The sequence below is a fragment of the Mustela nigripes genome, chromosome 8 (genome assembly GCF_022355385.1).
Source record: "Mustela nigripes isolate SB6536 chromosome 8, MUSNIG.SB6536, whole genome shotgun sequence".
Classification (NCBI taxonomy): domain Eukaryota; kingdom Metazoa; phylum Chordata; class Mammalia; order Carnivora; family Mustelidae; genus Mustela; species Mustela nigripes.
In genome coordinates, this window is record NC_081564.1 from 6856104 (window position 1) to 6876665 (window position 20562).

Below are 20562 nucleotides of genomic sequence, written 5' to 3' on the forward strand. Positions count from 1 at the left end.
AGGGGACCTGACCTGCCCCCTGGCGGGGCTCCTCACACCTAAGAGGGCTGCTCGCAGCGAGCTGGGAGCTGGGCACAGCTGCAGGCCGGGGTGGAGCCCCCCCCCCCCCCCCCCCCCCTTCCTCCCCCCGCCCCCCCCCCCCGTGCCTCCCCGGGGCCTGCCCACACGGGGCCTTCCAGAGGAGGCTCAGAGGCCTGCATAGCCCTTCCGGGCCCAGCACTGTTTCGGTGGGGAGGGGTGTGGCAGGGCCCCCCCCCTACCCTGAGGGCGATCAGGTTGTCCGTTTCCAAGGTGCGGATCACCCCGAAGTTGCACACTTCGGACACCAGTGGCGCCCCCACCAGCAGGGGCTCCAAGGCCACCAAGCCGCTGCCCAGCACCCGCAGGATGGGCGGGTCCTGCCGGAGCTCCTTAGGAAGCTCCTTCTTCTTGGACGCCTTCTGCTCCTGGGGGCAGAGGCGGGGAGAGTGAATGGGGCCTGGCAGGGACCGGGCCCAGAGCGCCCCCGGCCACCGCAACGGCCCCGGCCCCGGGCACCGGGCAGCCCGGCCGCACCTTCGGCACCTTCGGCACCGGCTCTTTCTCCGCTTTCCCAGCCTGGTCCTTCCGGTCCTTTGCCTTCTTGTCTTTGTCCTTCTGCCCCTTCTTGTCCTTCTCCCCCTTTCCGCTCTTGGAAGACAACACAGCGTCGACAGCTGAAGGCACTGCAGGCCAGGCGAGAATCTAGGGGACAGCGAGGTGGCCACGAGTGAAGGAGGCCGGCGCAGGGCTGGCCGGGATCTTGCCGGAAAGGCACGGAGACCTCACCTACAAGGCAGCAGGAGCCCGGGACGCCCTGACAGATCGGAAGACGGGACAAGGGGACCGACGCACGGAGCGTGGGAACCCCGTCACCCACCTTCTCCTCCACGATGGTCACGGTGGTCCCTGCCAGCAGGAAGGCCTTGAGGGGCACCAAGTCCCGGAGCGTGTGATGCATCTCATAGTGGCAGGGGATGACGTCAGTCCAGGGCTCGCGGCCGGTGCTGAAGAGAACAGTCCTGGGGGCGGGGCGGAGGAGGGCGGGGCGCCGTCACCGGGAGGCCCGGAACACGGCATTACTGCCCGAGGCCATGTATAGGAAGGTCTAAGAGAGGCACAAGAGTTAGTGGTGTTTGTTGAGTTGACAGTGACCCTTGGAAGAAGGGAAGGGCATAAGGAACCTTCGGAGGTTCTGGTCTGTTGTTTCTTATCAAGGGCAGTGGTTCCCTGAGTCTCATCACTTGGCCGCAAGGTGGCTTCTTCTGTATATGTGGGTTACATTTGAATCATTTGTTGTTGTTTTTTAAATAACAGGTCTGTGTGTCCACAGCCACATGCGAAATAAGCACATTTCAAACTGAGACAGAATATGAGTACATTTTTTGAGAAAAAAAATTATAGGTGTATATAGGTTCATATATATGAGTGTGTAAGAAAAAAACAAGGAACTCTACGCACAAAACCATTCAGAGTAATTCCCTCTGGGGCGCCCGGCTGGCTCAGTCGGGAGAGAATGGGGGCTCTCGATCTTGGGGGTCCTAAGCTCAAGCCCCACCTGGGATGTAGAGCCTCCTTAATAAATAAATAAATAAATAAGAGCAATTCATTCTATGGCATGAGTTCAATGGATACAGGAGAAGAAACCTTTATTTTCTAACTGACTTTTTTTTTTTTTTTTAAGCAGAATCATTTGTGGTTCTTACTTTTTTGTTGCTATTTCCCAAAATTCAACCACCACCACCACCACAAGGCTGTCAGCTGGGGTTTACTGGGGAGCCTGGCTAGGGGCTGGCTGGGGGCTCCCCCTCTTCTGACAGCTCGGGGAGCCACCTCCGTCACTGTCACCCACAGGAACTCAGCCCCACAGCCCAAGGCAGCTCCCCCATACTCTCCATAAGCCTGTATCATGTACCTTCAGTGGAGGTTTTAAGTCATTAAAAAAATTAAAAAACTCTTTTAGCTTCAAGAGAAACTAACTAAGTTTCCAAACTAAGGCATGGGCTGCAAAATCTGTGGGGGCGAAGGCTCGGTTCATTAGAACTCAGCCACAGATTCTGTTTTCTGAGTTCTGGTCCTCAGAAGAAACAGATAGCAACCCAGCTGATAGCAGGAAGTTTGTTAAAAACGAAAACAAAAGCCCCAAACCAGGCTCGTGTTTTGCAATGACTTAAAACTCGGTTTAATGGAGCTTCCAGACTAAATGAGAAGTGATTTCAAGTTCTTGTGAAATTCTCCATCCCCAAAAAAGATTCTTTATCAAGTAAGACAAAACATGTGATACGCAACAAACAAACAAAAAGCACCCCCCAAAACACGTGATAGGCACGACGCCCACGTGGTGGGCTTTGGGGGTGGGTGCGTGGGAAAGAACCCGCGACTCAGATCCACACCACGGGTCAGAGGCCGGAGTAAATCCCGGATGAATGGAAACGCCGGACTGGGAAGGTCTTCAACTCGGAGGGCGGGGTCTTCAACTCGGGGACGGGCTGCCCCTCTCTGACCTGCGCGCGGACCGCAGCCAGCCCCGCATTCCGAGCACCTGGCGGTTGGGGGAAAGAAGGTGCAGCTGCGTCCGGGGAGCAGGAGGGCTCCCGGGGCCTGGAACACTGAACCCCGCCGCACCTGCTGTCCGGCCGGGAGGGGGTGCGGACCGAGCTCGAGGGACCCCCGCCCCCCCCCCCGTCCCCCGCTCCAGCTTGGCCTCCGTCCTTACCCCGGGGAGGGGCAGAGCCGGGGATCTATTCGCGGCCGCAGCTTGGCCAGCTCCTCCGCGGAGTCGGTCACCCTGGGCAGGTGCCCCGAGCCCTCCGATTCCTCCAGCTCTCCCGACTGGCTGGACAGCCCGGACTCCGGGGAGTCTTCGGCCTCCCGGAAGAGCTCTTCAGGGATGTCCTCATCCAGCTGTTCGGTGCTGGGCGAGGGCTTGACGATCTGCGGGAGAGACCCAGACCCCGGGGGACAATGTGCGAGGGCTTCTCGTCGCGCCTGTGCGGGAGCAGGTGTCTACGCCGCGGTGAACTTGAAGCCCTAACAAACGCGCGGGCTCGGGCAGGAAGTTTTTAAAAATGCCCATCTTGGGGGTGCCTGGGTGGCTCAGTGGGTTAAAGCTTCTGCTTTCAGCTCGGGTCCTGATCCTAGGGTCCTGGGATCGAGCCCCACATCGGGCTCTCTGCGCAGCAGGGAGCCTGCTTCTCTGTCTCTCTCTGCCTGCCTCTCTGCCTACCTGTGATCTGTCAAATAAATAAATAAATAAAATATATATTTTTTTAAATGCCCGTCTTGCCACTTCTGAGAGGTCTGTGTTGGGAGTAGGAGCAGTAAAATTTCTGCAGGAATTCGGGTGTGCCCCGCCTCTCCTGGTTGGAGGATACCCATGGGTCTGCTTTGGCGAGAAGGTGACTAGGGAGAGGCACGGGGTGGGGGACAGCCAGGCTGGTTGTAAATGTTGCCCCTTGAGAGGCCCTCTGCATGTATTTCCAGGGCAAAGGAAGGAGGTGAGCACAGGTAACTCGAGCTGCACGAAAGGGGCTGAATAGAGCCGCTTCCCTTCCGAGTAGAGTGTGAACCGGAAAGCTCGGAGTAAAGGGGTTTTCTGGGCCCCAAGAAGCGGTTCTGCCTCACAGGAGACCCCGTGAAGGCAAGGGCAGCGCATGTCCCCCGTTCCCCAGGGCAGCCCGCGGGCACGCACCTCAGCCAGCACGCCACCATGCGTGCTTCTTTCTCCTTCTTCATCTTCCACAAAGTCGTAGGTCACGTAATAGCTGTAGGAGATAAAAGGGCCTTGAGGCCCCGGTTCTGGGTCCAGGATAGAGGTGTCCAGAACGCCCTTGACATTTCCAATAGTCACCACAAGCTGGGCCTCACGGGCCAAGAGGTCTGCGAGGGGAAGGGGCAGAGGTGAGCGGGACGGCAGGGGAGGCCATGCCCAGCCAGGTCCCTGCATTCTCCCCTCCTCCCGCGTTGAGCCTCATGGTTTGCAGAGTTGGGTTCAAATCCCAGTTCTGCCGAATTCAAACAGGGACTTGAAGATACCCCTCTTAAGCCTTGTTTTCCGGATTCGTATAACGGGAATGATAGTAGCTGCTTTACAGGATGCTTACAGATAAAGACTCGATGTTACCTTAGCACAGCCTGGCACACAAGACCGGAAGCTATGATTACCAAACTCCATTGCCCTGACCTCGAGAAGGCCCTGATGCAGCTTGTGGTGTGGGCCACAAGGGGGTGATCTCAAGCCACCACAAAAGTACAGAAATGGATTGACAGAATGCTTCCGGTTGGCCTAGGATGGTTTCAGCCTCCTTCTCACTTGTCTCCAGATCCCAGTGACAGGGACCAAAAATCTGGGAGAGAACTCTGATCAGGAAGGTGAGCTACCCCTGACTAACTGGGGAGCTGCGGGGACAGGCCACCCAGTTCGATGGTGGACCTGCGAGCAGAGGCTTGTGGGGGGGGGGGGGAGGGTCCAGTGCCAGCCCCTCCCCAGTCTGCCCATCGGCCGCCTCACCCCCACTCCGGCTGAGCCCCCGGAACTGATACTTCTCACTGGGAGACACGGTGATGTCGTCCAGCACGCAGAGCCGGGGCAGGCTGTCGATGGTGAGGCCTCGGTAGTAGGGCACCAGGGCCAGCGGGTTCCCCTGGAGCACGAGCACCCGCAGGTGCGGGAGGGTGCGGAGGCTGGCAATCAGGCCCTGCAGGTCTGTCAGGTCGTTGAAGCTCAGGTCCAGGGAGACGAGGTTGGGCCTAGAAGGGGAGCGGGACCCTCCGGGAGTCCTGAGGCCGGGTGGGTGCAGCGATGGGCACAGGCAGCTGTGGTCCCGTGCCGGGCCTCCCCTGCTTAACAGGCCCCAGCACCTCGTGTCCAGCACAGACCGCAGGCCCACGCTGAGGGCAGGAGGGGAGCCTCGGAGGGCGGGAGAAGAACCTCTTGGTTCTACTGCCTCTCCCCCACCCCTCTCAGTGACCCTGCCATCCTCACTGTGACAGAGATGGCCCTGGTCACATCCTGCTTGCCATCACTTCCATTTACAGAGATCTCTTTTTCTCAGTGGCACTCTTGGTACCACCCATAGATCTTGATGCAACACCATGCATCCAGAATGTTCTCAACAAAGACTGACACTGGCAAGGAAGACAGAAGGAAGCCACGTGGGGAGAAGCCATGGGCAGAGGTAAGAGAGGCCAGTAAATATGGGGACCTGGGAAGAGGGTGCGTGAAACTCGACGGGTCCAGATGCAGGAGGATACCTTCCAAAGCCCGACTGACTCATCGAGGGGAAACCTTGTGATTCAGGACTTGGGGGCACGTGAGAGAAGAATGCCAATGAGGACAAAGAAGGCGCCCTCCACCCCAGTCTGGCAGAAAGGGCCAGGAAGGGGGGCACGGGTGCTCTTCCCACACACAAACGAGAAAGCAAACAGGTGCCAGGTCTGAGAACAGCAGTAAGAAGGCAGGACATTTCAGCAGCACATCACAGCCTCTGGTCTCCAGCAGACTGAACTCGGGCCCCTCCCGTAGCCTTCCGCCCTGCTTTCCTGGCCTGGACAGCCCAGCGATGCAAGGCTGGGTGGTCAGTCAACAGGAAATACCCAAGAAGAACATCTCTTAGGGGCCAGCACATGAACCTTACCCGATGTCAGCCTTCAAGAAGACAGGGAAGACATCAGCAAAACAGATCCATGAACAGGGTACCCTCCTTTGAATTTCAAGGCAGTGAAAGACAGAGGTTTCACTTCCGTGTTTTTACGAAATTCACACTTGGTATGAAGCAGGAGGTATGTTTTCCAAATAAAAAAATCCGAACACAGGGTACTCTGGCCATGGTGTGAGTCTACAGACTTTGGGTAGTTACAGCTGGTGTGGGGGAGGTCCTGGCCTCTAGTGGGTGGAGGTCAGGGGTGCCACTCAACTTCCTACAGCGTACAGACAGCCCCACAACCGACCGTTGACCACTCCGACATCAGCAGTGCCCGAGCTGAGCAGCCCTGCCCTAAAGGCATCAAAACGAAAGGTCTGACCCACTCCCGCCACCCGTTGCTCCCCTTCCCTGGGCTTCGGTGGGAATTTTTGCTTATTCAGTCAGAGACACGAATCCTAGGTCTGGGGCTGGTGGCCAACCAGCAGTTATAGAAAAGAATAAGGCAAAAAGGGAAAAAAGAAAGAAAAAAAGAGCAAAGCTAAGTTCTCCAAGACGAGACCCAAACCTAAGGCTTAAACCCCTTCTCTCTCTCTCTGTCCGGGGCTCTGGAGTTACCAGTAGTCTGCGGTGACATAGAGACTTTCCAAGGGGCCCAGAAGCTTGTTCTGACCCAACCCCAAGTGCTGGAGGTGTGGGGGCGGGCGAGTGCACAGACACTCCACGCTGCTGATCTTGTTGCCGTAGAGCTCCAGCACCTGGGGGGAGCAGAAGAGACAGTGCCCGTGACCTCCAGTCTGTCCTTCTCCAGCCTTCCTCCCTCCCTCTCCGAGAAACAGCGGGGTGGGACCAGGAAGTACTCAGACCCTGCCGCCCTGTGCCCGCCTAGGCTCCCTTTAAAATATGGGGGGAAAAATAAATAAAATAAAATAAAATATGGGGGGAAAAATGGGTGACTGGGTGGCTCAGCCGGTTAAGTGTCTGCCTTCAGCCCAGGTCGTGATCCCAGGGTCCCAGGATCGAGCCCCCATGGGGCTCCCTGCTCGGCGGGAAGCCTGCTTCTCCCTCTTCCTCTTCCCTCTCATTCTCTCTTGCTCACTTGGGGAACAAGTATTTCTGCAATGAGTTTTGGAAAGTTTCTTTTCCTTTTGCGAAGGAAATGTTAAAATTTGGCATGGGAGGTGATGGTGGAGTGGATGGGGACAGGCGCAGCATGTTGGCAAGTGCTCATCCCACGGCAGCCTGTATCTGGGAGAGCCAGAGGGTCCCGGGCTGGAGTAAGGACTCAGGTGGAGGATGACAGCACATTCTTGGATTTCTGCTCCGAAGCCTCATCTGGTTTCTCCCTAAGCCTGGCACTGAGCCACATTTCTGAGTTCCTTCTGCCACAAAATCTACAAAGTTCCATATTTAATTTAAAATTGAGACCACAGGGGCTCCTGGTGGCTCAGTGGGTTAAGCCTCTGCCTTCGGCTCAGGTCATGATCTCAGGGTCCTGGGATTGAGCCCCTCATCAGGCTGTTTCCCCCTCTTTCTCTGCCTGCTGCTCTGCCTACTTGTGATCTCTCTGTGTCAAATGAATAAATAAAAATCTTTAAAAAATGATTTTTTTTATTGTGGCAACATACATACAATTTGCCATGTTCCCTATTTCGGTGGTGCTAAGCGGCACCACTTGTGCAGCCATCACCGCTCCTAGTTCTCACCACCCCAGATGGCTCTGTCTCCATCACAGTGGGTCCCCCGTCCTATACCACAATGACTCCCCATCACTCTCACCCCTGCCCTAGTAACCTCTGCTCTACTTTCGGTGCCTGTGGATTTGCCTCTTTTAGGTATTTCATGCAAGTGGAACCCCCTAATATGTGACCTTCGGGGTCTGGTCTCCTTCATTCGGCATAATGTTTTCAAGTTTCCCCCGTGCTGTGGCATGCATCATTCCTTTTTATGACTGAGCAACACCCCACGGTCTGGAGAGACCACATTTCGTTTAGCCACTCATCTGTGGATGGATGTTTGGGTTGGCCCTGCTTTTGGCTGCAAGAATCCCAGTCCCTGCCTTCAATTCTGTGGGGCATATGCCTAGAGATGGCATTGTTGGGTCACATAGAAATTCTACTTTTTTGAGGAATCTGGCTTCCCTCTCCAAAGCCTGGGGCTGGCCCTTGGCATACAGCCACACTGGCTGAAACTTCAGGCGGCAGAACAAGGCAGGGGCAGGGTCTCTGGGCTGAGCCGGCACAAAGACGCCACAGGGAGTCTGGGCTCCTTTACCCTGAGTGTTGGGGGCAGGTTGATGGCGTCTATCTCCTTGATCTGATTGGCACTCAGTACCAACTCTTCAAGATTCAGAAATTTCAGGAGACCTTTATCCACCAGGCTCACCTGGAAGGGAAGATCAGGAAGCTGAGAGCTCTCCTGGGTGAGGCAGTTGCGGAGCAGAAATAGGGTCCATGGGGGACAGCAACAGGTGGCCACTTCCCCTCCTGAGTCACCTCACGCCTGCCCTAACCGACCTCCCTAGCGGCTCTCCGGCACATCCCACCAGGATCCCTGTGCCTCAACCCCAGCCCACCCTGCCCCCTAGGGGTGTTGTCCAACTGTCAGCTCAGTGTCCTGTTAGACTCTGAGCTCCCAAGGGCCGGGATGCCATGTTCTTTGCTGTCTCCTGCTGGGCGGCAGTGAACCCTGAGGCCGTAAGAAACCGCTAGCTGATGCGCAGCAGAGTCAGACCGGAAGTTCAGAGCTCCATCTGTGAATCTTCAGTTGTCTGTGGCCTCAAAGACATTAGGGTCCTTCCTGATGACCATGCCAGTTTGCCCAGGATTGAGGGGTTCCCAGGACACAAAACTTTCAGAGCTGACACCCGCAAGGTCCCGGGCAAATTGGTAGGAGCGGCTCCCACTCCCCATGCCCAGTCCTGTGTAAATTCACAGTTTCTCTTGGGGAGAAGCAGTTTGCAGTTTTGGGGTCTGTTATTTGCTAGAAGCGAAGAAAGCTTTTTCGTAACAGAAAGTAACATACAGTACTATGCCCACCCTCCCTAACCCCGAGCCCCCAAAGTTTAAGTAAAACCAATACAGATACTTTAAAGGTCTGTCCTAGGACCCAGGGGGCCTACCGCAGGGTGCAGCAGAAGTCAGCTATGCAAGACACACCTGGACGACCCCCCCCCACCCCCGGGGGACAGGGAACGAGGAAAGACACACAACAAATGAGCCGCTGGGTCTCCCTGCTGCAGGGGCTGGTGAAATTAACTTGGGGGGCACGACGACCTTCCCACCCCGCCTCCCACTGAACACTGAGGTCCCACCCTAAGGACTCTGCAGTTCTGTAGGGGGATGGCCTCCCCACCAGCAGCTCCCAGCTCTTACCTGCTTGTCCACCACCCGAAGGGACCTGAAGTAGGAGTAGAAGAAGGTGTCTTTGAGCACCAGGGGATTCTGGATGGCCAGTTCCTTCAGAAAATGGTCCTCTGCGCTGGAGCCCTCCGGCAGAGCCCAGGGTGAGTTGGGGCTTCGGACCAGGCCCAGGAGCGCCTCCACCGTCTCCTCCCCAGGGTTCCCGGCCTCCTCCTCTCTGGGGACCAGCTCCTTCCATGCTCGCCACGTTCGAGGAAGAAAGCGTGACTTATTCTACAGTGGTGCAGGTGGAGAATTTCGCTGCTCAGTAACTCAGCCCTCTCCAGGACTCGAGACGCCCCAAATAGAGCAGATTGTAACATTCAGGACAATCAGGGACAAAGAGCTTAGACATTTAGACAGTGAGTACTCAATAGTTTTGACTGATTATTAGCCCCAGATAGAACTATAGACCGAGAACTACATTCCTGCCTTTAGGAGTTTACTCAAGCTGGGAACCTTGAAGAAACAGGGGAAAGCACCCAAACATTTCAGAAAGATTTATGTACTAGAAGCTACAAGGTGCAAAAGGTCATCTGGGGGATGTATTAACCAAGGAAAGGTTTGTGAGGAAGAAGTGGCAAGGCTGGAAAGGTGAATTCTGTATTTACATATCACAGTGGCCCAGAGTTGACTGTCTCCCAGCCCTTCCTCCGGGAGACCCTTGAGAGACATCAGTGAAACCCAAAAGCACCTCAAGGACGCCAGGCACACACAGTAGGTGTGCAACAAAGTTTGTTGATGAAACAAACAAGTGAATTAGTTCCTTGATTAGTGTCTCCGTTTTCTCCTCTATGAGAAGAGGAACACTGACCTCCCCTTAGTGCTTTACCAATGTGGGGGGTGCCAGCTTTCCAGCAAGTGTGAGGGGAACGTTCCAGACTCTCAGGATATTCCTGTGCACCTCTGAGGGGGCGGTGGGCTGTCCCTGTCATGCCCCCCCAGCCCCAGCAAGAGCACGGAGCTTATTGGGGGGGGGGGGGCAGCGTAGGCAGACACACCTGCTCTAGTTCTCCTGAGCCAGACTTGCTCCCCAGGGAGAAGCCTCAGAAGGGAAGTGTTTCTGGCCTTAGAGACAAGGGACAGGAAAGGAGGGAGGAAGCTGCTTCTTCCAGACCCACCAGCCTCTGCAGGCCTCAGGACAGAGCCGGCTCAGAAACCACCATCCCCTCCACAAGCCCCCACCCCCACGCCGCCCATGCCCCTGCCCCTGCCCCGCACTCCGCGGTGTGGGGCCTCTCCCTAGGTGTTCCGGAGCACTTGAAGGTTGAGCAGCTCTTTCCCCGGGGAAAAGCTTTTCACCCCAAAAGGAGCCTGGTGTCTCTAACAGGTTGAGAAACCCTACCCCAGGTCAGCCTGATGTGCTCAGGAGAGAGGGTCCTGCCCTCCTCTCTGGTCAGGCGGGGTGGGGGGCGCTCTGGGGGAGCCATCCCGTCTGCCCCGGCAGTGTCCCAGCTCCCACCCCAGGTCACGCCGCTCCCTAAATGCCCAGATCCAAACCTCCTCCTCAGGCCTCTCCAGATCAGCCGTATCCTGCAGCTGGCGGCCCCTAGGGCCCACCCTCCCGCCCCTGGTCCGTCCTGTCCGTCCCCCAGACCCCGCAAGTCCCTCGTCCGGCCGCCCCCGCCGGCGCCCGCACCCAGCTGCCAGTGCCGCACGGGAACTCGCGCAGACACAAGCGCCTCAGGTGCTCCCGGACCGCCGCGCTCAGGGTCCCGCCGGGCTTCTGCATGGCCGCGCGGCGCCCCCGCCAGCCGGTTGCTGAGCAACCGCCGGGACACAAACGCGCGCGGGCGCGCCCCACTCGGGCGCGTGCTCGTCCCAACGGGGCCGCGCGGCCCGCAGACGCTCCTGAAACCCACGACTGGCGACTGGTGGGTGTCTGCGGGCTTTTCCGAGACCCTGACTCAGGCGGGGACGACCTGGGTTCTCTCTTCTGACCCGTCCGCAGCATTGTACAGCTCGCAGCTGTACAATGGGAAAACAGTCCACTTCCCACCGCAACCAGGGGACTGTAACCTGTAAGGGCTGTAGCTCCTAGCAGGTGCCGAGCGCTTCCCGTATGAAAAAAGTGCTGTCGTCCTCATCTGACAGATCTAGAAAAGAGAAATGAGCCGAAGGTCAAACAATCTCAAGATTCTAACCAGTGGATTGCAATGTGGATCCCTTTAAGCCCCGAGTCACAGGTTTTAATCACTGCCTGCATATATAATCATTCTAGTACCAAGATCCCCTTCTAGACTGAGGAGTCTCATTCATCTCTCCATTTTCAGAGCATCTACCATCTAGCCTTCTGCTGGCCACACAGTAAGGGCTCCTGGGCACAGCTTTGACAAATAAATGGGATAAGATTATTATGGTTCCTATAATTTGGAAATGCAGTATCTTTATTGAGATACAATTTATGAACCCCCAAACTTACCCGTTTAAAATGGGCAATTTTGTGATTTTTAGTATATTCACAATGCAACTATATTCATAGTGCAACTAGCACCGTTATCTGATTTTCAACTTTTTCCTCACCCCAAAGGAAACGCCATTCGCACTAGTGTTTCATATTAAATGGAATCATACAATAGTTGTCCTTTTGCGTCTGGCATCACGTTTTCAACCATGTTATACCGTGTATCAGTACTTCATTCCTCCTTTGGCCGAGACCATAGTATAGTACAGTATGGGCAGACCACGTGTTATCCATTCACCTGCTGGCTGAAGGACATTGGGTCTGTTTTTACTTCTTGGCTCTTATGAATAATGCTGCATTCAAACTTCCTGTATATATCATTGTGTCAACAGATGTTTTCATTCCTCTTTAACAGATACCTAGGAATTATATTGCTGGGTCACGTGGTCACTCCATATTTAACACTTTGAGGAACTCCCAAACCCTTTGACACAGAAGCTGCACCATCTTGCATTCCCATCAGTTCTATATGAAGATTCCAACTTTTTATATCTTCACCGACACCTATTATTTTACTGTTCATTTTTTAAGTGATAGCCATCTTACTTGGTGTGATGTATCTTATTGTGGTTTCTATTTGCTTTTCCCTAATGCCTGACTCGTAATAATATGGAGCATCTCTTCATGTACTTTTTGGCCATTTGTATATCTTTGGAGAAATGTCTATTCAAATCTTTTGGTCATATAAACATTTTTTTTGTCTTTTAATTGTTGAGTTGTATATATATATATATATATCCTGGATATTAGTTCCCGCTTTTACATATAATTTCCAAATATTTTCTTCTGTTCTGTGGTTGCCTTTTCAATTTCTTTTTTTTTTTTAAGATTTTATTTATTTATTCAACAGACAGAGATTACAAGTAGGCAGAGAGGCAGGCAGAGAGAGAGAGGGGGGAAGCAGGCTCTCTGCTGGGCAGAAAGCCCGATGTGGGGCTCGATCCCAAGGCCCTGAGATCATGACCTGAGCTGAAGACAGAGGCTTAACCCGCTGAGCCATTCAGGCGCCCTGTCTGTTCAATTTCTTGATAGTGTCCTTTTACTCACAAAAGTTTTTAATTTCAATGAAGTGTAATCTATTTTTTCTTATATTGCTTGTGCTTTTGGTGTCATTTTAAAGAAACAATTGCCTAATTCTAATAAAACTAAGCTTGAGCAGTCTTTCTATATTTCATCATATTTGTGATTTGCAAATCTATTTCTCCCAGCCTACGTTTGTCTTTTCATCCTCTAAACAGTCCTTTAGAAGACCAAACATTTTTAACTTTGAGGAAGTCCAATTTATTGATGTGATCCTTCTGAAAACACCCACTATGGTGGACATCTATCATCCTTTTTGACTGCCTTCTGTCAGAACACCTTTATTATTTTTACAAAAATTCTCCAAAACTGGACTATAAGACAAAAAAAAAAAAAAAAAAAAAAGAGTCACATGTCCTTAAAGAATAAGATACATATGGAGCACCTAGGTGGCTCAGTGGGTTAAAGCCTCTGCCTTCGGCTCAGGTCATGATCCCAGGGTGCTGGGATCGAGCCCTGCATCGGGCTTTCTGCTCAGCGGGGAGCCTGCTTCCTCCTCTCTCTCTCTCTGCCTGCTCCTCTGCCTACTTGTGATCTCTGTCAAATAAATAAAATTTAAAAAAAAGAATAAGATACATATTCATGAGTAATATAAACAAATCAAAGAGATGAATCTGGGATGACTCCTGGGATTTTGATAAAACAACCGGGTGGCTGCTGTGCGGTGAGGGAAAATAAATCTGGGGAGGGGAAATCAAGAGTCCTGTCTGGACTGAGTTAAGTTCCAGATGCCCACTGGCATCTCCATGTCAAGTCAACAGTTGGATAGGGGTCAGGAGCCCAGGGAAAAGGTCTGCCCTGAGTGGTCTGCAGATCCTAATGCCCAAAAGAAGGAATGGCTGGGAACCCCCCTCCACCACAAGGGCCCCTCCAACCACTGCTGTCTCTTTCCTTTTCTTTCTTTTTTTAAAATTTTTTATTTATTTGACAGACAGAGATCACAAGTAGGCAGAGAGGCAGGCAGAGATACAGAGGGGCGGAAGCAGGCCCCCTGCTGAGCAGAGGTTTTTTTTTTTTTTTCCCCATGCGGGGGCTCGATCCTAGGACCCTGGGATCATGACCTGAGCTGAAGGCAGAGGCTCAACCCACTGGGCCACCCAGGCGCCCCTCTTCCCTCTTCTTATTCAAGGCTTCTTGACAGAGCAGTCTGCGTGCACTTTCCCCCTTCCCAAACGGCCATAGAATAGCTCCTACTCCCAACTACTTACTCAAACTCCTCCAGCAAAGTTCCCAGTGACCTCATGTTGCCAAACCTAGTCCCTCTCTTCAGCCTACATCTTATTTAACCTCTCCATGGCTCGTGATGGTGCTGATTGCATTCGCCTTCTTGAAAACCACTTTTCATCTTGCTCCATGACAGGTTTTTCTAGTACATTTCTCTCCCTCTCACAAGTGCCTTCTCAGCATTTTAGACTGTCATCGTCCTCTCCCTATTCTGTGGCCAGAGGTGTACCACTGGCCTCCACACTTACCTCACATGTCTCTCACTGCTTATCTCTGGTAGGCTTACAGTTTTCTCAACCACAATGTGCAGACGGCACCTGAAGATGGCACAGTACGCAGATAGGGCAGCCATGTCTCTAGTTCCTTCAAGCTGCAGATCCAAATGCCTAGTGGTTCACTGTACATCTTCCCCTGAGAGTTCCCTGACGCTTCTAACTCACTGTGTCAAAACTGAATTCCTCATTCACCTGAGCCCTGTGGTCCTCTCTGCAGCACCTCTGGTCAGTCTAGTTGCCCAAACCACAAACCCAGAAGCAGTCCTCAGCTCTTCCCTCTCCACCAGCCCCATATATGGTCAACTACCATCTCCTGTGAATTTTGCCTCGTACAGATTTCCCCAGTCCCTTCACATCCATTCATCTCCAGCATCATTATTACCCTGGTTCAGATGCTTGGGTTTTGGACAGGTCAAGGGTGGGGCATTCAGGTGGAGGTGTTCAGAGCCGTTGACCTTGTCCCTATGCCCTTGATTCCTAGCCAATGGCTGACCTGACATTTAGATCTGGAGTTTGAGAGAGACATTCAAGTGTGAGAACCATGGATCAAGGGTGGGGCCCTTGGAGACACACCTACTAAAGGACCAGGCAGGAAGATGATTTGGCCCGAGGAGGCACTGTCAGAGGGCCACAATGTGTCAGGAGAATATTGTCATGGAATAAGAGAAAAAAGAGGTTTTTAAGAAGGAGGAAGTGGCTGGCATTACTGAGAGTCATGGAGGGGTCAAGTAAAAGGAAGGCTGAGGAGAACCCAGTAATGCTGGCAACACGAAGCCACTGGAGATTATATCGGTTCTCAGTTGCTGCCATAACAAATACCATAGACTCAGCAGTTTAAACCTACAAAGCTACCGTCCCACAGCTTCCTTGTGTTAGAGAGAAATTTTTTTTTTAAGATTTTATTTATTTGACAGAGAGAGAGAGAGATCACAAGTAGGCAGAGAGGCGGGCAGAGAAAGAGGGGAGGAAGCAGGCTCCCCGTGGAGCAGAGAGCCTGAAGCGAGTCTCAATTCCAGGACCCTGGGATCATGACCTGAGACGAAGGCAGAGGCTTTAACCCCCCGAGCCACCCCGCCCCCCCCCCCCCCCCCATGTGTTAGAGGTCCAGTGTGGAGTAACCGGATTCTCCTCACAAGGTATCACCAGCCTAAAGTCAGAGCTGTAGCTGGGGCTCTGGTTCTCAGCTGGGGCCCGTTGTCCTCCTCCAACTCATGGTTCTTGACCAAATTCATCTTCTCATGCTTTCCACCTGGCGCCTCCCTCTGTAAGCCAGCAATGCCAACTGCGTCTTTCTCCTGCTTTAAGTCTCTCTGCTTTCCTCTTTGTATCTAAGGGTTTGTGTAACTACACTGGATCCACCTGGCAAACAACCTATCTTCAGATCAGCTGCTTAATAACCTTAATTACATCAGCAAAGTCCCTATAATGTCACAAAATTAGGGAAGTTAACATCAGAGGGTGAAAGTCACGTGGGCAAAATTCTGCCTACAGTGGACTTGGCTAGAAGATTTTGAATAAGTTGTTAGGGTAGAACCATATTGTGGTAGTTTGGGAAGTGAAGGAAAGGGTGTGTAGACCCTTCTGTCAAGAAGCTTGGAGAAGAAGATGGAAGAGACAACAGGGGCTGGAAGGGGGCTTGAGTTTAAGGGTGGGAGGGGGGTTCCCAGCTCTCTCTTCCATTGTGAATCTTGAATTCTCTGGATGGCCCTGGCCTGACCTTGTCCCTATGCTCTTGATTCCCAGTCAGCGGCTAACTTGACGTTGAGTAGATGCCCAGAGGGCATCCTGACCTTAACTCATTCCAGACAGGACTCTCAGCTTCCCTTCTCTAGACTTATTTTCCCTCTCTGCATATCAACCACCCAGTGGCTTCATCAAAACCCCAGGAGTCATCCGATTCCTCCCTTGGATTGACCTCCCACGTAAGTCCATCAGACAGTTCTGTGGACTCCACCCCCATCTACTCTACACTGGTCCAAGCCACCATCATCTCAACTTGGACAGCCACACAGCCTCCCAATAGCTCCTCTGCTTCCATCCTGGGTTCACACAATCCATTCTCCACTTAGCAGCTGCTCTAATTCTCACTTCTGAAAGCCCACCAGATTCTACATTCCCCTCCCTAGAGCCATTTGGCGGTGCCTTGTCACACTTGGGGTAAAAATCCAAGTTCTTTAACACGGCCTCAGAAGGTCCTCTGTGACCTGGCCTCTGCCCACCTCCCTACCGCCCTCCACAGCCCTCACTTTGCCCCAGCGGCCATTCTTGGCCACACCAAGCTCACTTTTGCACTAGAGTCCCGCACTCTAGGAGCACACTTTCCCCAGAGCTTCCCACAGTACACACCTCCCCAGAGACACTATTCCTTATCACCTGACTTAAAGTATCTCACCCACTGGTCTCGATCCCATCACCTTGCTTTATTTTCATAGTTCTTACCACTACCTTACACCTCCTTGTTATTCCTGTAGCTTACTGTCTGCCCACTGTCTGCTAGGACGCCAGCTTTACTGGGGCACAGACCTTGTTTAACTTCTTTGCCACCATCCCCAAGACCCTAGAGGAGTTCCTGGTCAACAGTGGCACTCAAAATAGGAATAAGTGCCTTCAGCAAATCACCCCGGAGCACGGATTCTGGCTGCTGCCAAGGCACAGCTGAGAATCCAACAATGTTCAAGGCCAAACAGTGGAGGCAAGGCCTTGACTTACCTCATTCATAGTGGTCATGGGGCCATCCCCGCACACTGGCAGGGGCATGCTTCAGAAATTTACAAAGGTAATAATCCATTTTTGAAAACCTCACACCAGCCTGACACCTACACAGCCTCACTGTGACCTCCCCAGAAATTCCCTATGGGGCACTCACCCTCAACTCCTGTAAATCACCTGTTCCTGGGCAGTTACGTCTATCAAATCTGGGCTTCAGAATTTCTTCTAGTCAAATCAATAAGCTTTTTCCCAGAAGAAATGGCAAAGATGCGTGTGCCTTCCTGTGTGTGTGTGTACTGAGTCAGGCATCTGCCCACCTTGAGGGTAACCTCAGCGCTTCCTTCTAGCACTGATTTCACCCAACCTTGGGCCGCAGAATTTTGAGTGTTTTCTGGAGAAAAACTGAGCAATGATTTTTGCCATGGGCGGGACGTTGATTGTGCTTCCCCCACTGTGAGCGGCCCTTTATATATCTCCTGAGGACCATGGCGAGCACATCTGACTGGAGGCTGCTGCCGAGGCAGGCTGCGCGTGCTCTCTCTCGCCATGCTCTCCCACACAGGTATTGCCGGGTCCTGCTGCCCCATCTGTGGGCACGGCTTTGTCTCCTCAGAAAGAGGGGAAGACTCTGGAGAGGCTCAGCCAGCGGTGGTGGCAGCTGGGGCGGGCAGGCCGTGTCAGATCCTGTGTCTCACGGCATCATTCTCTTTCTCCAGGACCAGCCAGGTTCACCCTGTTCCTGCTCTGCTGCATGGAAACTTCGCTGACCTCCCATGCAGCGCCCGCCCAACAGCTACAACCACGCGATGTTCGGAAAATCATCTTGGAATTACAGCACTTGTCAAAGGGACTTTTGGAAGACTATGTGAGTGTCCTACAGAATTCTTCTCTGGGCCATTTCTTTAAAATGCCTTCCGTTGCCCCCAGAAGAACCCTCCTCTTTTCAGCCCCGAAGCTAGGGATGGGAACAACAAGCCAGGCTATGATGGACTTTCTATGAAAATCGGAGGCAGAGATTAGCCCAGACAGCCTGAAATTCAAGCACTTCTCATGTACTGTAGGTTCTGTTCATCCCCAGCATATTTGGTTCATGGCAGGATGAATGTGGATTTTCCTGCCTGGAGCGCATCTTTAGAGATGGGCCATCTTGCTTGACCATTTAGGAACCCGCTAGGGAGCCTTGAAGATCTAGGGAAGCTATAAATGTGAACTCAGTGAATTCAGGACGTTAAGCTCCTCACCTGGGTAGCAGAGAGTCTCTCTTACCGCAGAGAAGGGCAGTTAACGAATTAGCATCTGTTTGTGTACTACTTTGTTGTTTAATTAAGACCCAGCCTGCTTTTGCCAGAGGCTCTTCTGAGCCCAACCCCACTGGCGGGAAAGTCTGAGGCTGAATCAACGTGAAAGCTCTCCTTTTCTCAGAGCCGTGATCAAGATAGAACCTCGTGGGCAGCTTTGATTAAACAAACAAATAAAAACCAAAACCTGGAAACGACTCATCAAATTGGCCTGGCTCTTCCCTTCCACCCTGACCTGTAAACCTTAGCCTTGGTTGTTACAGACGCCTAGCTACCCGCCAAGGTGACTAGGCAGTTCAGGCTGGGGAGGTGTTCTCAGCATTTCAGGTGAATCCAAAAGCTCTTAGTCCTTAGGAAGAGGGACAGGAGAGAGCCTGGTCTGGAGTCCATGGTATGCTTGGAAAAACCCTCCCTGGCATCTTGGAGGCCTTTCCAGACATGCATATACCCCCTCAATGAGCTGGGATACATGGGCTCTAACACAGAGTCACAAAGAGCAAGAAGCAGGAGGGAAACCCAGATGCTCTCCTCTTCCCCAGCTCTCCGAGCCCTGGAGCAGCTGAGAGAAGATTCTAGGGGTTTGTGAAGGCCTTGGGCAGAGGGGCAGGGGAGGCAGGATGGGGCGGCGGTTATCGGCATCGTCTTTGGGATTGCTGCTGACGTGGGTTAGAATTCCAGGCCTGCCACTTGACTGGGCCAGCTCTGCTAATGAATGGAGCTTTCGTTTCTTCTGGGAAGGGAAATAGTGATGATTACAGCCTCACAGGTTCGTGGAACCTATTACGAGAGATGGCAGGGGGATGCACTCCCCCACCCCAGGCCATCCCAGAGGGAGCATTCAGACGCTAGCGTGGGGGCTTCCAGCTATCACTGCAAACCTAATGCTCACCCAGTTCTCCACCTCATTCCACAGCTGAAGAGAGAGACTGGGGTGCCGGAATCCAACCATTTCCTGCTGCCGTGTCTCACCTCTGATTCCCAGCCACCACGGATCAACAGCTCAGCCATCTTGCCTTATTTCAGGGCGATCAAACCATTATCAGACAAGAACATGATCGATAAAATCACAGAACAGCTCGACAAACTCAAATTTCAACACGAGCCAGAAACAGAAGTTTCTGTGCCTGCAGATACCTTTGAAAGTAAAAGCTTCATCTTGACGATTTTACAACAGTTCTCGGCGTGCCTGGAACGTGTGTTTAAATCACTGAACCCCGGACCCCAGTAGGTCATGCAAGGCCATTGGGTTGAACCTATTCCTTTTGGAACAGCAGACATGTATGAAGCCTTGAGACAATACGACTGACAGCCAAGTATGACAGCTCTGCTTTGAGTTGTCAAGTAAATTATTCTAATAAATAATCTCAAAGAATCCCCAGGTGGGCTAGTATTGGGAGGACTGAAGTAGAAATGTGTGAATTAACTTGAAAAGACTTCAGGTTAGGTCACTGTTATCGCTCTTAGTATTTATAGAATGCCTTTCTTCTGCAGACTTAAATCTAATCCTCATTATGCTTCTGTGACGGCAGGAGGGGGCACCTATGTTAATTTATTGGTTTTATTGTATTCAGAGTTGTTAATGTTCCTTGAAGGAACCCTCGGGAATTATTTAATAAATTATATTGAATTTTTCTCATAACCTGTTTTGGATTTTGTGAGGGGGTTAACATGAGCGGCTGGGAATCCAAGCTGGGTGGTGTTAGGGCTGGGGGAGCATGGGACACGCTGTGAAAATGGAGACCATTGTTCTCACTGGTACTTCTCCCCACTGAAAAGGGTCAGTAGTAAAAAATAGTTAATTCCAGCAGCAACAACCACTTATCGAGCATTTTCTTTATGCTAGGTCACGTAAGTACCATTACTGTCCTATTTTTATAGGTGAGGACAACTGAGGCGAGGAGTCCTTTAGCCACTTGCCCAAGGCCACACAGGTGTTCAGGGCTGGGACCCAGACTCAAGCTTGCCCTTCACCACTCTGCCCGATATTTGTCCCTCTTTGGACTGCATCTTAGAAGCACGTCATGGCATGCCTAGTACCCAACAATCCCTCAAGGGTCCTCTGCATGTTTCCATGCTGGATTTCCAGGGCCTCTGTTCCTGCAAAGTGCTGTTCCACAACTGCATCCATGACTTTTTCAGAGCCAAGCCCAAAGATTTCACCATTTGAATAAATATTGAGTCCAAAGTTGTGAATGGGTCTTTGAGAGCCTCAGGATTAATGGTTCTCAAAATGTGGTCTCTGGACCAGTGGCATCGGCATCATCTGGCAATGTGTTACAAGGGCACAGTCACGGGTCCCCACCTCACACCTGCTGGATCAGACACTTTGGAGGTGCAGCCAGTGATAGGGCTTTTAACCAAAGCTCCAGGTGATTGCTAAGCACGCTGAAGTCTGAGAAACCCTGATCCTGAGTTGACCAATACCTTCATCTTCATCTTATTTGGAGGGGG

General features: G+C 52.5%; 2 protein-coding genes across 2 annotated transcripts in view; one reads left to right on the plus strand and one right to left on the minus strand.

The window, feature by feature from the left end:
• Positions 1-10804, minus strand: part of LRRC43 (leucine rich repeat containing 43) — a 15073-nt gene extending 4269 nt beyond the window's left edge. Inside the window, exons 1-10 of the mRNA XM_059408336.1 lie at positions 10701-10804; positions 9035-9295; positions 7935-8045; positions 6279-6418; positions 4529-4767; positions 3710-3897; positions 2735-2952; positions 899-1040; positions 556-723; positions 261-446 (exon numbers count right to left, since the gene is read on the minus strand). Of these exons, the coding sequence (XP_059264319.1) occupies positions 261-446; positions 556-723; positions 899-1040; positions 2735-2952; positions 3710-3897; positions 4529-4767; positions 6279-6418; positions 7935-8045; positions 9035-9295; positions 10701-10793 (1746 nt within the window). The 5' untranslated portion in view covers positions 10794-10804. The remainder of the gene's footprint in view (positions 1-260; positions 447-555; positions 724-898; positions 1041-2734; positions 2953-3709; positions 3898-4528; positions 4768-6278; positions 6419-7934; positions 8046-9034; positions 9296-10700) is intronic.
• A 6555-nt stretch (positions 10805-17359) lies between these two features.
• On the plus strand, positions 17360-19339 carry IL31 (interleukin 31). The gene is made up of 3 exons (XM_059409936.1): positions 17360-17375; positions 17530-17678; positions 19025-19339. Exons 1-3 carry the CDS (start codon positions 17360-17362, stop codon positions 19337-19339), a joined length of 480 nt encoding a protein of 159 aa, XP_059265919.1.
• Positions 19340-20562: the final 1223 nt, after the last annotated feature.